This window comes from Coregonus lavaretus (assembly GCF_964263955.1).
Source record: "Coregonus lavaretus genome assembly, chromosome: 23".
In the NCBI taxonomy this organism is placed as follows: domain Eukaryota; kingdom Metazoa; phylum Chordata; class Actinopteri; order Salmoniformes; family Salmonidae; genus Coregonus; species Coregonus lavaretus.
Genome location: NC_140010.1, coordinates 37,574,676 through 37,588,692, shown reverse-complemented (window position 1 = coordinate 37,588,692; position 14,017 = coordinate 37,574,676). Strand labels below are relative to the sequence as shown.

Sequence of the window (14,017 nt, the reverse complement as noted above, 5' to 3'; positions counted from 1 at the left end):
AACTAAGCCTATATTTTTCTGCCCATAGCATGCTGTGTGGTACAGTGTGGAAATGATAAAAGTGCAGGAAATGTAGAAATTGGTCAAAATGATGAAAAATATTTTTTGTTTGGAGTTTTATTGAACAGTATAAATGTAGAAAGCCCCATTTTGAAATCACTTATTTGTGTTGCCACCCTAGGGTCATGAACTACTCATAAAGCATATTTAGAACTTTTATTATTCAAAAACATCAAATACCGTCAAATATTGTGACATATTTTGTCCATGTCGCCCAGCCCTATCTTCCATTTGACTAGATAATCTCTTTACTTGCTTTGCCACACACGGAGGCTCTATGATCGTAGTGCCGCGTTGATGACTTGTGATTAGCCAACAACAAGCTACATGCGCCACTCTACATCGGCTATTCTCATTGAGCAGTGGCGACATACTGTTAACGTTTTGTCCAAAACTTTGTCCATCGTCATTGTAATCAACTGTGAAGCTGTGGTTTATCGACCCCACCACTCGTCATCGTACAGAACAAAATATATATTTTTGATGTATTCATTCGAGTTCGCAGGCGGGCCAAACCGAGGTCCCTTTGCCGAACGGTTCTGTACTAATACGTGTACCGTTACACCCCTGGAACAATGCGACCATGTCTATGCAACTTTTAAAAAATGTTTGCTGTCCTTGATGAAAGGACCCTGTTCATGTAAAAATCACAATACACTGACTGTTTTAAAGCAAAACTATTTATTATGGAGAACCTGAATCTAAATAAATTCTGAATGTTTGAAAACCCCAATCAGCAGTTGGATGTGAGTTGTCCACTCCGGTAAAACACCATTCTCTACATTGGTTGTCATTTCACTAATAAAGCCTATGTTTTGACAGTGTGGAAGCCATTTTACAAGCATTTGAATGCTGAAGGTGCTGTGCAGATGTATGAATAGCCTATTAGAGGCTATTTACAAAATAGCCTCCAACACTCTACTCAGCAAATTGGATGTAGTCTATCACAGTGCCATCCGTTTTGTCTCCAAAGCCCCATATAATACCCACCACTGTGACCTGTACGCTCTTGTTGGCTGGTCCTCACTACATATTCGTCGCCAAACCCACTGGCTCCAGGCCATCTATAAATCACTGCTAGGCAAATCCCCGCCTTATCTTAGCTCATTGGTCACCATAGCAACACCCACCCGTAGTCTGCGCTCCAGCGGGTATATCTCACTGGTCATCCCCAAAGCCAACACCTCCTTTGGCCGCAATTCCTTCCAGTTCTCTGCTGCCAATGACTGGAACAAATTGCAAAAATCTCTGAAGCTGGAGACACTTATCTCCCTCACTAACTTTAAGCATCAGTTGTCAGAGCACCTTACCGATCACTGCACCTGTACACAGCCCATCTGAAATTAGCCCGCCCAACTACCTCATCCCTATATTGTTATTTATTTTGCTCATTTGTACCCCAGTATCTCTATTTGCACATCATCTCTTGCACATCTATCATTCCAGTGTTAATACTAATTGTAATTATTTTGCACTATAGCCTATTTTATTGCCTTACCTCCATAACTTGCTAAATTTGCACACACTGTATATTATATGTATTTCTGTTGTATTTTTGACTTTGTTTTGTTTTACCCCATATGTAACTCTGTGTTGTTGTTTTTATCGCACTGCTTTGCTTTATCTTGGCCAGGTCGCAGTTGTAAATGAGAACTTGTTCTCAACTGGTTTACCTGGTTAAATAAAGGTGAAATAAATAAATAAAATAAATAAATAAATAAAAATTAGAAGAGAGATAAGGCCTATCTCTCGTTGGCACAAGCAGCTGTCACTCTCACTGCACACTTATCTGACAGTCGTACGCAGTTACATGCATAAAAGTTTGATAGGCTACTGAAATGAAGGAGATAACGCATCAATTCAGCCAAAACAGATGAGGTATTTTTGGAATAAAACAATATGAGCTCCCATGGACCGATGCACTAGAATCTTAAACATTTGAACCTGGGATCGATGCATATCTGTGAATCATTGAGCTGGAGAGAAGAACGCAATTTGCTTTATCTATTAACCTACTGCACATTGTTGACTGCAGGTATTTATTTACACTGAACAAAAATATAAATGCAACATGTAAAGTGTTGGTCCAATGTTTTCATGAGCTGAAATAAAATATCCCAGGAGTGTTCCATATGTACAAAAAGCTTAGTTCTCTCATATTTTGTGCACAAATTTCTTTACATCCCGGTTAGTGAGCATTTTTCCTTTGCCAAGATAATCCATCCACCTGACAGGTGTTGCATATTTAAGAAGCTGAATAAACAGCATGATCATTACACAGGTGCACCTTGTGCTGGGGACAAAAGGACACTAAAATGTGCAGTTTTGTCACACAACACCACAAAGTCACAAGTTTTTAGGGCACGTGCAATTGGCATGCTGACTGCAGGAATGTCCACCAGAGCTGTTGCCAGAGAATTTAATGTTATTTTCAAAGTTGTTTTAGAGAATTTGGCAGTACATCCAACCGGCCTCACTACCGTAGACCATGTGTAACCACACCAGCCCAGGACCTCCACATCCGGCTTCTTCACCTGCGGGATCGTCTGTGACCAGCTACCCGGACAGCTCATGAAACTGTGGGTTTGCACAACTGATGAATTTCTGCACAAACTGTCAGAGACCGTCTCAGGGAATCTCATCTGCGTGTTCCAGTTCCTGCCAATATCCACCAACTTTGCACAGCCATTGAAGAGGAGTGGGACAACATTCCACAGGCCACAATCAACAGACTGATCAACTCTATGCGAAGGAGTTGTCGCGCTGCATGAGGCAAATGGTGGTCACACCAGATACTGACTGGTTTTCTGATCCACGCCCCTATCTTATTTTTAAAGGTGTCTGTGACCAACAGATGCAGATCTGTATTCCCAGTCATGTGATATCCATAGATTAGGGCCTAATGAATTTATTTAAAATGACTGATTTCCTTATGAACTGTAACTCAGAATCTTTAAAATTGTTCCATTTATATTTCTGTTAAGTATAAAAAATAAAATAATTTTCGGGGTTTTGAAAATCATACTTATCCAGAGCGACTTACAGTTAGTGAGTGCATACATTTTTTCATACTGTGGTTTCGTACTGTGGTTTTGAACTATTACATACCTTGGAGAATAACAGGTGCAAATCAGTTAAACACTTGGAAGTCCAGTTCCTACTCTACTGTTGTAATAGAGTTCATGTTCTTCTGATCGGCTTCCGTGACTAACTTATTACCCAAAGCTTGAGGTATATTGTTGTGCTGTGCCCAGCTCATTGAAGTGTAATGTTCACTCACTGCACCTCCGTGGTGACAGGTCTTTGGGTCCTGTGATCTGTGTCCAGAGGCTGCCCAGTCTATAATGAGATTGGGCTGCAGGTACTGGTTGTAGGGAACCACAGAGGACAGGGGAATGAGTCATGGCTCAGCGACGTCTCTGCAAATGGGCAAACCTGGGAAGGTCAAGCTGCTTTTGTCTTCCTCATACACACACTGCAGTGGTCTCATTTTAGTGTGTCTACCAACTTTATCATTCTGAAATTGAATACTGAAAATTGTACTTTGCCGTTGCTGCTGTTTTTAGTTTATCTCAAAGCTTAATTTTCATCAATGCTTCTGAAGAAGGTTAATTCACAAAGCGGAATACAATTACTCTGAATTACATGATGGAAGAAGGAACTGTACAATTCCTTCTTGAAGGAAAGCAGGAACTATAAAGTCAAAGCATCCTTTGGAGTCTTATGCGTAGGACTTAACTATGCTGAACTTTTTTGCAACATTTCTGTCAAGGCTGAACTTGATAGTCAATATATATTTTCAGTGCATTCCATTCTATTACAACATTGTGTTTTCAGTTATTTGTTATAGTATGCACAATGTAGTTGTAGCTATGTATCAATTAATAGCTATGTAACAACTGAACTGTAGAATGTTGGTGTTCTGTTTCTTCACTATTATACATGGTAATCTAGAAACACATTTCACACCAATGTTGGCTACACCCTTGAAGTTACCACAGTACTATGGACACCTTTTGGTAAGAATTATTAAATGTCAATCTAGTTAGGCTCCTCTCTGCTTAGCTGATTGTCAGGGATGGGGTGCTCTCAGTATCTCACAAGATGTATTGATTTGTCATCAATCATTGGGCTGAGCATTGAACAGGGAGGTTTCATTATTTTCCTCTGGAAATAGCTGAAAAATGTCTAACCTTATTAAATGTATTTGACCACTTGTGGTTTGTAGTGTACCACCCATATCGGCTTCCTCTTTCACCCACGTTCCCTCTTGCAGATTTCCTGCCCTTCATAATTCATGTAGATCAACTGGTACTTGTGAAATGATTCAATGTTCCTTTTGGTTTTGATACTGTACACTTTTTTATTTTTTTTTACTACTAAGCTATATGGAATTGTTTTAAGAAGGTCATACTAAAGATCATTTTGCTATTTTATTTTGAATTATAAGACCCCTTGAAGTATAAAGAAAATAAATGTATTACTGATCTTAGCCCATACAAACGCATGGAACAACAGATAGTCCCCCCCAAAAAATCTAAAGGAAGTTTGTTCTGTAGTCTGTCCTATATATGAGAAAAATCAGGAAGCATCTTTTTTTAAAAAAAACATGTATTTAACCCCTTATTTTTGGCAGTAAATGGTCTCCATATACAGTGCATTCAGAAAGTATTCAGACCCCTTCCCCTTTTCCAGATTTTGTGACGTTACAGCCTTATTCTACAATTGATTAAATTATATTTAATAATAAGACACAATATCCCATAATGACAAAGTGAAAACATTTTTAGAAATTGTTGCAAATTTATTAAAAATAAGGAACAGACATCTTAAAAGTATTCAGACCCTTTGCTATGAGACACAAAGTTGAGCTCAGGTGCATCCTGTTTTTTTTATCATCCTTGATGTTTCTACAGCTTAATTGGAGTCCACCTGTGGTAAATTCAATTGATTGGACATGATTTGGAAAGGCACACACCTGTCTATAGGTCCCACAGTTGACAGTGCATGTCAGAGAAAAAACCAAGCCATGAGGTCAAAGGAACTGTCCGTAGAGCTTTGAGACAGGATTGTGTCGAGGCACAGATCTGGGGAAGCGTACCAAACATTTCTGCAGCATTGAAGTTCCCCAAGAACACAGTGGCCTACATCATTCTTAAATGTAAGAAGTTTGGAACCTCCAAGACTCCTTCCTAGAGCTGGCTGCCTGGCCAAACTGAGCAATCGGGGGAGAAGGGCCTTGGTCAGGGATGTGACCAAGAACCCGATGGTCACTGACAGAGCTAAAGAGTTCCTCTGTGGAGATGGGAGAATCTTCCAGAAGGACAACCATCTCTGCAGCACTCCACCAATCAGGCCTTTATGGTAGTGGCCAGACGGAAGCCACTCCTCAGTAAAAGGCACATTACAGCCAAATTGCACCTAAAGACTCTCAGACCATGAGAAACCAGATTTTCTTGTCTGATGAAACCAAGATTGAACTCTTTGGCCTGAATGCCAAGCGTCACGTCTGGAGGAAACCTGGCAACATCCCTACGGTGAAGTATGGTGACGGCAGCATCCTGCTGTGGGGATGTTTTTCAGCGGCAGGGACTGGGAGACTAGTCAGGATCGAGGGAAAGATGAATGGAGCAAAGTACAGAGAGATCCTTGATGAAAACCTGCTCCAGAGTGCTCAGGACCTCAGACCAGGGTGAAGATTCACCTTCCAACAGGACAACAACCCTAAGCACGCAGCCAAGACAACGCAGGAGTGGCTTCGGGACAAGTCTCTGACTGTCCTTGAGTGGCACAGCCAGAGCCAGGACTTGAACTTGATCGTACATCTCTGGAGAGATCTGAAAACAGCTGTGCAGCGATGCTCCCCATCCAACCTGACAGAGCTTGAGAGGATCTGCAGAGAAGAATGGGAGAAACTCCCCAAATACAGGTGTGCCAAGCTTGTAGTGTCATACCCAAGAAGACTCGAGGCTGTAATCGCTGGCAAAGATGCTTCAACAAAGTACTGAGTGAAGGGTCTGATTACTTATGTAAATGTATATCGCCGTGTGGTATTGTGTATAGATTGATGAGGGAAAAAATAACAATTTAATCCATTTTATAATAAGGCTGTAACATAACAAAACGTGGAAAAAGTCAAGAGGTCTGAATACTGTCCGAATGCACAAAACATATAAACGTAACGTAACAACTTCAAAGGTTTTACTTAGTTACATTTCATATAAGGAAATCAGTCAATTGAAATAAATAAATTAGGCCTCCCCCAGACGATCCTGCAGGTGAAGAAGCCGGATGTGGAGGACCTGGGCTGGTTACGCGTGGTCTGCTGTTTTGAGGCCGGTTGGACGCATTGCCAAATTATCTAAAGCGACGTTGGAGGCAGTTTATGATAGAGAAATTAACATTCAATTCTCTGGCAACAACTCTGATGGACATTCCTGCAGGCAGCATGCCAATTGCATGCTCCCTCAACTTGAGACAATCTGTGGCATTGTATTGTGTAACAAAACTGCACATTTTAGAGTGGCCTTTTATCGTCCCCAGCACAAGGTGCACCTGTGTAATTAATCAGCTTCTTGATATGGCTGGATTATATTGGCAAAGTATAAACGCTCACTACAGGGATGTAAAGAAAATCATGCACAAAAGTTTTGTGTACATATGGAACATTTCTGGGAAGAAAAAAAGAATTCAGCTCATGAAACATGGGACGAACATTTACAGTACCACTCAAAAGTTTGGACACGCCTACTCATTCAAAGGTTTTTCTTTTATTTGTAAAATTTTCTACATTGTTGAATAATAGTGAAGACATCAAAACTATGAAATAACACATGGAATCATGTAGTAACCAAAAGTTTTTGTTTTTTTTTTATTTTTCAAATAGCCACCCTTTGCCTTGATGACAGCTTTGCACACTCTTGGCATTCTCTCAACCAGCTTCATTAGGTAGTCACATGGAATCCATTTCAATTAACAGTTGTGCCTTGTTAATTTGTGGAATTTCTTTCCTTAATATGTTTGAGCCAGTCAGTTGTGGTGTGACAAGGTAGGGTTGGTATACAGAAGATGGCCCTATTTGGTAAAAGACCAAGTCCATATTATGGCAGGAACAGCTCAAATAAGCAAAGAGAAACTAAAGTCCATCATTACTTTAAGACATGAAGGTCAGTCAATGCGGAACATTTCAAGAACTTTGAAAGTTTCTTCAAGTGCAGTCGCAAAAACCATCAAGTTCTATGATGAAACTGTCTCTCATGAGGACCGCCAGAGTTACCTCTGCTGCAGAGGATAAGTTCATTAGAGTTACCAGCCTCAAATTGCAGCCCAAATAAATGCTTCACAGAGTTCAAGTAACAGACACATCTCAACATCAACTGTTCAGAGGAGACTGCGTGAATCAGGCCTTCGTGGTCGAATTGCTGCTTAGAAACCACTACTAAAGGACACCAATAATAAGAAGAGACTTGCTTGCGCCAAGAAACACGAGCAATGGCCATTAGACCGGTGGAAATTTGTCCTTTTGGTCTGGAGTCCAAATTGGAGATTTTTTTGTGAGACAGAGTAGGTGAACGTGAAGCATGGAGGAGGAGGCGTGATGGTGTGGAGGTGCTTTGCTGGTGACACTGTCAGTGAATTTATTTAGAATTTGAAGACGCACTTAACCAGCATGGCTACCACATCATTCTGCAGCGATACGCCATCACCTCTGGTTTGGGCTTAGTGGGACTGTCATTTTGTTTTTCAAATGGACAATGACCCATAACACACCTCAAGGCTGTGTAAGGGCTATTTGACCAAGAAGAAGAGTGATGGAATGCTTCATCAGATGACCTGGCCTCCACAATCACCCGACCTCAACCCAATTGAGATGGTTTGGGACGAGTTGGACTGCAGAGTTAAGGAAAAGCAGCCAACAAGTGCTCAACATATGTGGGAACTCCTTCAAGACTGTTGGAAAAGCATTCCAGGTGAAGCTGGTTGAGAGAATGCCAAGAGTGTGCAAAGCTGTCATCAAGTTAAAGGGTGGCTACTTTGAAGAATCTAAAATTATATCCATATGTATTATTTCATAGTTTTGATGTCTTCACAAATTTTCTACAATGTAGAAAATAGTAAAAATAAAGAGAAACTCTTGAATGAGTAGGTGTGTTCAAACTTTTGACTGGTACTGTACGTGTCAGTCTCACCTTTGCCCAGAGGGGTCATATTCGTGTGTAGCCCAAACTGTTCGTACGCTACAGACTGAAGTTGGCAGATCAGCTGTACCGACTTCAGACGACTCCCAAGACGATTGTGGGGGTCGTAGAGCAAAACCGAGAACACCATCCTGTTCGTGAGAGTGATCTTTCCATAGAGGGGTCATAATAGTTTGTAGGCCAAACCGTTCGGACGCTACAAACGATTTTGTGAGAAGACCGATTTTTCTCAGTCTGACAAACACCGCTCTGTCACCTTTCACCGCAGATGCGGCGGATTGAGCTGCATCCAATGCACACAAAAAAAACATCTCTAGCTGAAACTGACAGATTTGTATGGGTATTTTTTATTATGCTAATTCGATTCAACCTTAAGGAAAAGTATTTAAACTCAAGTTGAACAAAATGGATACCAGACAGTGACAGTCCACCAACAGGTGAATATTTATCCTTATAATAAACAGCATCCACATTTCACACACAAGTAATGTCTTCCTCTGTACACCGATGCATATATTCTTTCAATCAATTAATGAATCAAAAATATGACCTGTAGTACAAAAAAAAAGACGGCCCTCAACCATTAGTTTGTCCAAAAACATGGGCTTGAATCGGTCACCTCTTGCCGAGTGACTCCTGCACAGGCCATGACTTAACATCACACTCGACCCTCTGTCACCAAATAGGCTGTACCCCCTGCAGTTTCCTCTGGCGAAACCTGCCCACCTTGTCTTTGGATGTGTTGATGCAGGCGTTGTGCTTGTTGCTCTGCAGGTGGTGCCAGTACTTGAGCAGTTCGTTGGGGTGAAACTGGTGGGAGGTTATAAGGTGGCTGTACTTGCAGCTGGAGTAGGACACCCGCCAGTGGTTGAACAGGAACTCGTTAGGCGGTGGCGTGGGTTCGATCCGCAGCTTGGCCAGGCAGATGCCCACGTAAACGTCCTCCAGATGCAGCCTGCGGATGCCTAGAGAGGCCCTGTAGATCTTCCCCGCCAGGTCCCCCGAGAACACATAGCCCGTTCCCGAGCAGAAAGTGGGGTACCTCTCGCTGGGGTACAGCTCTGGGGACATGTACCACTTGCTATTCTTGTTTCTGTTGGGTGCATAGCCCCTCATCAGGTAGCCCGTAAAGTAGTCCAGTTTGGGCTGCATCTCTGGCCGGAGCAGCTTGTGGACGAGATACTCTGTGTTGACAAACATGTCACTGTCTGTCTTCATGACGTATTTGGTGCCCGGGCAGTGCGCTGACACCCAGTGCATGCCCATCAGGGTTTTGATGGTCAGGTTGTTGTAAGTGTCCATGTAATCCTGCTGGATGATGTCACGGTGCCTCCGGCTCTCGGCCTCCAGGCTGCTCTGCTGCAGGCGACCCACCCTGCCCTCCTTCACACCCAGCAGGAAGAGGCGAACAAAGCCTAGGCCCGGGGCAATGCTCTCGTTCCCCCAGGTCTGCCGAATGGTCTCCCTGGCCTCCACCTGCTGGGCCTCCGTGGCTATCAGCAGCACCAGGAAGGGCACTGGGTTGCCCTCCCGGCACTTGTCGGGCTCGTTGATGATGTAAGGGTATGGCTCTGAGGTCAGCAGGCCCCTTAGCCTGACCTCTCCGCTCAAGCTAGCATTAGCCGCCACAGAGTTCTCCAGTCCCGTAACCCCCTGCGGTGAGGAGGAGTTCTGAGGGAAACTGAGGTTGGCTTTCATTTTCGGAGGCGCAGGGGGAACCGGTGCATCCCTCCATAGAATCTGTGAGGAGCTGTGATTCCCTTTGGAGCGTAGTCCTCCTCCGGCATAAGCCACTGGGTGCTCCCTCTGCCATGTTGGTCCCTTGAGGCCCGGCAGCCAGTCCTGATGGCCCAGGATGACCAGGAGTGAGAGGAGAGACAATAGGCCGGCAACGTGCGTGCAACAGTGGCGCCGCCTCCACTGCATGGTGGCTACGTGCACCACCTCACTCGGGCAGCGGTAACACCAAACTTTTATCGCTGATTATGGAGTAATTAGTCGGGGGGGGGGGGGGGGGGGGGGCTCCTGAGGGATCTACACCAGAGCTGGTGCATGCAGCACTGTACCGTACCATCCAAGTCACTGAATTGTTGGTCAGTGGTCAAACCTACCCGTATGTTTCAACCAGGTTCATGCTCAGGGATGAAGTGCAGTCTTCAGCAGAGGCCGACATTTTTATCTAGGAGGAAAAACAACAGTGATGATGTTAGCACAAGTTAAAACCATCAAACGCTTGGTGCATTTGGAAAGTATTCAGACCCCTTTACTTCTAAAGTGGATTAAATTCCCCCCCCACCCCCCCCAAACTACACACAATACCCCATAATGACAAAGCAAAAACAGTTTTTAGAAATGTTAGCAAATGTATAAAGCATCTTATTTACATAAGTATTCAGACCCTTTACTGAGTACTTTGTTGAAGCACCATGGGCAGCGATTACAGCCTTGAATCTTCTTGGGTGTCATGCTACAAGCTTGGAACACCTGTATTTGGGGAGTTTCTCCTATTCTTCTCTGCAGATCCTCTCAAGCTCTGTCAGGTTGGATGGGGAGCGTTGCTGCACAGCTATTTTCAGGTCTCTCCAGAGATGTTTGATCGTGTTCAAGTCCGGGCTCTGGCTGGGCCACTCAAGGAAATTCAAAGACTTGTCCCGCAGGCACTCCTGCGTTGTCTTGGCTGTGTGCTTAGGGTCGGTGTCCTGTTGGAAGGTGAACCTTTGCCCCAGTCTGAGGGGGCGAAGGTTCATCGTAGGGATGGTGCCAGGTTTCCTCCAGACGTGAAGCTTGGCATTCAGGCCAAAAAGCAATCTTGGTTTCATCAGGCCAGAGAATGTTGTTTCTCATGGTCTGAGAGTCTTTTGGTGCCTTTTGGCAAACTCCAAGCAGGCTGTCGTGCCTTTTTACTCAGGAGTGGCTTCCATCTGGCCACTCTACCATAAAGGCCTGATTTGTGGAGTGCTGCAGAGATGGTTGTCCTTCTGGAAGGTTCTCACATCTCCACAGAGGAACTCTGGAGCTCTGTCAGAGTGATCATCGGGTTCTTGGTCACCTCCCTGACCAAGGCCCTTCTCCCCCGATTGCTCAGTTTGGCCAGGCAGCTAGCTCTAGGAGGAGTCTTGGTGGTTCCAACTTTTTAAAGAATGATAGAGGCCACTGTGTTCTTGGACCTTCAATGCTGGAGAAATGTTTTTGTACCCTTTCCCAGATCTGTGCCTCGACACAATCCTGTCTTGGAGCTCTACGGACAATTCCTTTGACCTCATGGCTTGGTTTTTGCAATGACATGTACTGTCAACTGTGGGACCTTATATAGACAGGTGTGTGCCTTTCCAAATCATGTCCAATCAATTGAATTTATCACAGGTGGACTCCAATCAAGTTGTGGAAACATCTCAATGATGATCAATGGAAACAGGATGCACCTGAGCTCAATTTCAAGTCTCATAGCAAAGGGTCTGAATACTTACGTAAATAAGGTTTTTCTGTTTTAATTTTTTATAAATTTGCACACAAAACCAAAGTTTTTTGCTTTGTCATTATGGGCTATTGTGTGTAGATTGATGAAAAATATATTTAATCAATTTTAGAATAAGACTGTAACGTAACAAAAATTTGATAAAGTCAAGGGGTCTGAATACTTTCCGAATGCACTGTCAATCATTCATCGACTAGTGTTGAATTAACTGAAGTATACTCTTCAAAGCATATGAGCCCTGTTAAGTGTCATTTAGACTGGCTAATGAGCCTCCCCTGCTTTCTGAGAGAGTTGTTGGTACAGTAACTATCATTCACACTACAGAGTTTACAAAACATTAGGAACACCTGCTTTTTCCATGAGACTGACCAGGTGAATCCTATGATCCCTTATTGATGTCACCTGTTAAATCCACTTCAATCAGTGTAGATAAAGAGAAGACTGGTTAAAGAAGGATTTTTAAGCCTTGGGACACTTGAGAAATGGATTGTGTATGTGTGCCATTCAGAGGGTGAATGGGCAAGACAAAATATTTAAGTGCCTTTGGAGCGGGTATGGTAGTAGGTGCCAGGCGCACTGGGTTGAGTGTGTCAAGAACTGTAATGCTGCTCTGTTTTTCACGCTCAAGTTTCCCATGTGTATCATGAATGGTTTCACCACCCAAAGGACATCCAGCCATCTTGACACAACTGTAGGAAACATTAGTCAACATGGGCCAGCATCCCTGTGGAACGCTTTCGACACATTGTTAAGTGCATGCCCCAACGAATTGAGGCTGTTCTGAGGGCAAAAAGGCCCGCAACTCAATATTGGGAAGGTGTTCCTAATGCTTTGTACACTCAGTGTATGTAAAACTGTCCGAGTGTGAAACCTGGCTGGGTGTGAAAGTGTCTGGTCTTTGACAGAGAGAAAAGACAGTTGTAGATGCATTTCAACTCTCTCTCATCCACCACAACAGTGGTTTCTTTTTTGCCGTGGTGGCAACAATTAAGCGGCACAATACTGTCTTAAGACCTTAAAGGGATACTTTGGGATTTTGTCAATGAGGCCCTTTATCTACTTCCCCAGAGTCAGATGAACTTGTGGATACCATTTTTACACTACATGTTGCGTTGATATATTTTTGTCCAATATAAATACATGTTTTTTTGCGTCCAAAGATGTCCAAATACAGTGGGGGAAAAAAGTATTTAGTCAGCCACCAATTGCGCAAGTTCTCCCACTTAAAAATATGAGAGAGGCCTGTAATTTTCATCATAGGTACACATCAACTATGACAGACAAATTGAGAGAAAAAAATCCAGAAAATCACATTGTAGGATTTTTAATGAATTTATTTGCAAATTATGGTGGAAAATAAGTATTTGGTCACCTACAAACAAGCAAGATTTCTGGCTCTCACAGACCTGTAACTTCTTCTTTAAGAGGCTCCTCTGTCCTCCACTCATTACCTGTATTAATGGCACCTGTTTGAACTTGTTATCAGTATAAAAGACACCTGTCCACAACCTCAGTCAGTCACACTCCAAACTCCACTATGGCCAAGACCAAAGAGCTGTCAAAGGACACCAGAAACAAAATTGTAGACCTGCACCAGGCTGGGAACACTGAATCTGCAATAGGTAAGCAGCTTGGTTTGAAGAAATCAACTGTGGGAGCAATTATTAGGAAATGGAAGACATACAAGACCACTGATAATCTCCCTCGATCTGGGGCTCCACGCAAGATCTCACCCCGTGGGGTCAAAATGATCACAAGAACGGTGAGCAAAAATCCCAGAACCACACGGGGGGACCTAGTGAATGACCTGCAGAGAGCTGGGACCAAAGTAACAAAGCATACGCCGCCAGGGACTCAAATCCTGCAGTGCGAGACGTGTTCCCCTGCTTAAGCCAGTACATGTCCAGGCCCGTCTGAAGTTTGCTAGAGTGCATTTGGATGATCCAGAAGAGGATTGGGAGAATGTCATATGGTCAGATGAAACCAAAATAAAACTTTTTGGTAAAAACTCAACTCGTCGTGTTTGGAGGACAAAGAATGCTGAGTTGCATCCAAAGAACACCATACCTACTGTGAAGCATGGGGGTGGAAACATCATGCTTTGGGGCTGTTTTTCTGCAAAGGGACCAGGACGACTGATCCGTGTAAAGGAAAGAATGAATGGGGCCATGTATCGTGAGATTTTGAGTGAAAACCTCCTTCCATCAGCAAGGGCATTGAAGATGAAACATGGCTGGGTCTTTCAGCATGACAATGATCCCAAACACACCGCCCGGGCAACGAA

At 43.4% G+C, this 14,017-nt stretch overlaps 2 protein-coding genes across 2 annotated transcripts in view; one reads left to right on the top strand and one right to left on the bottom strand.

The window, feature by feature from the left end:
* LOC311150651 (parafibromin-like) overlaps window positions 1-14,017 on the top strand; it is a 74,535-nt gene that overhangs the window by 18,796 nt on the left and 41,722 nt on the right. The window lies entirely within an intron of this gene.
* On the bottom strand, window positions 8,840-10,211 carry LOC311150652 (beta-1,3-galactosyltransferase 2-like). The gene has a single exon (XM_084188148.1). The coding sequence runs from the start codon at window positions 10,182-10,184 to the stop codon at window positions 8,934-8,936; it is 1,251 nt and encodes a 416-aa protein (XP_084044274.1). The 5' UTR covers window positions 10,185-10,211; the 3' UTR covers window positions 8,840-8,933.

Bases quoted from the DNA above. Each gene is read 5' to 3' on its own strand.
- LOC311150652 (XM_084188148.1), bottom strand. From the start codon at position 10,184: ATGCAGTGGAGGCGGCGCCACTGTTGCACGCACGTTGCCGGCCTATTG.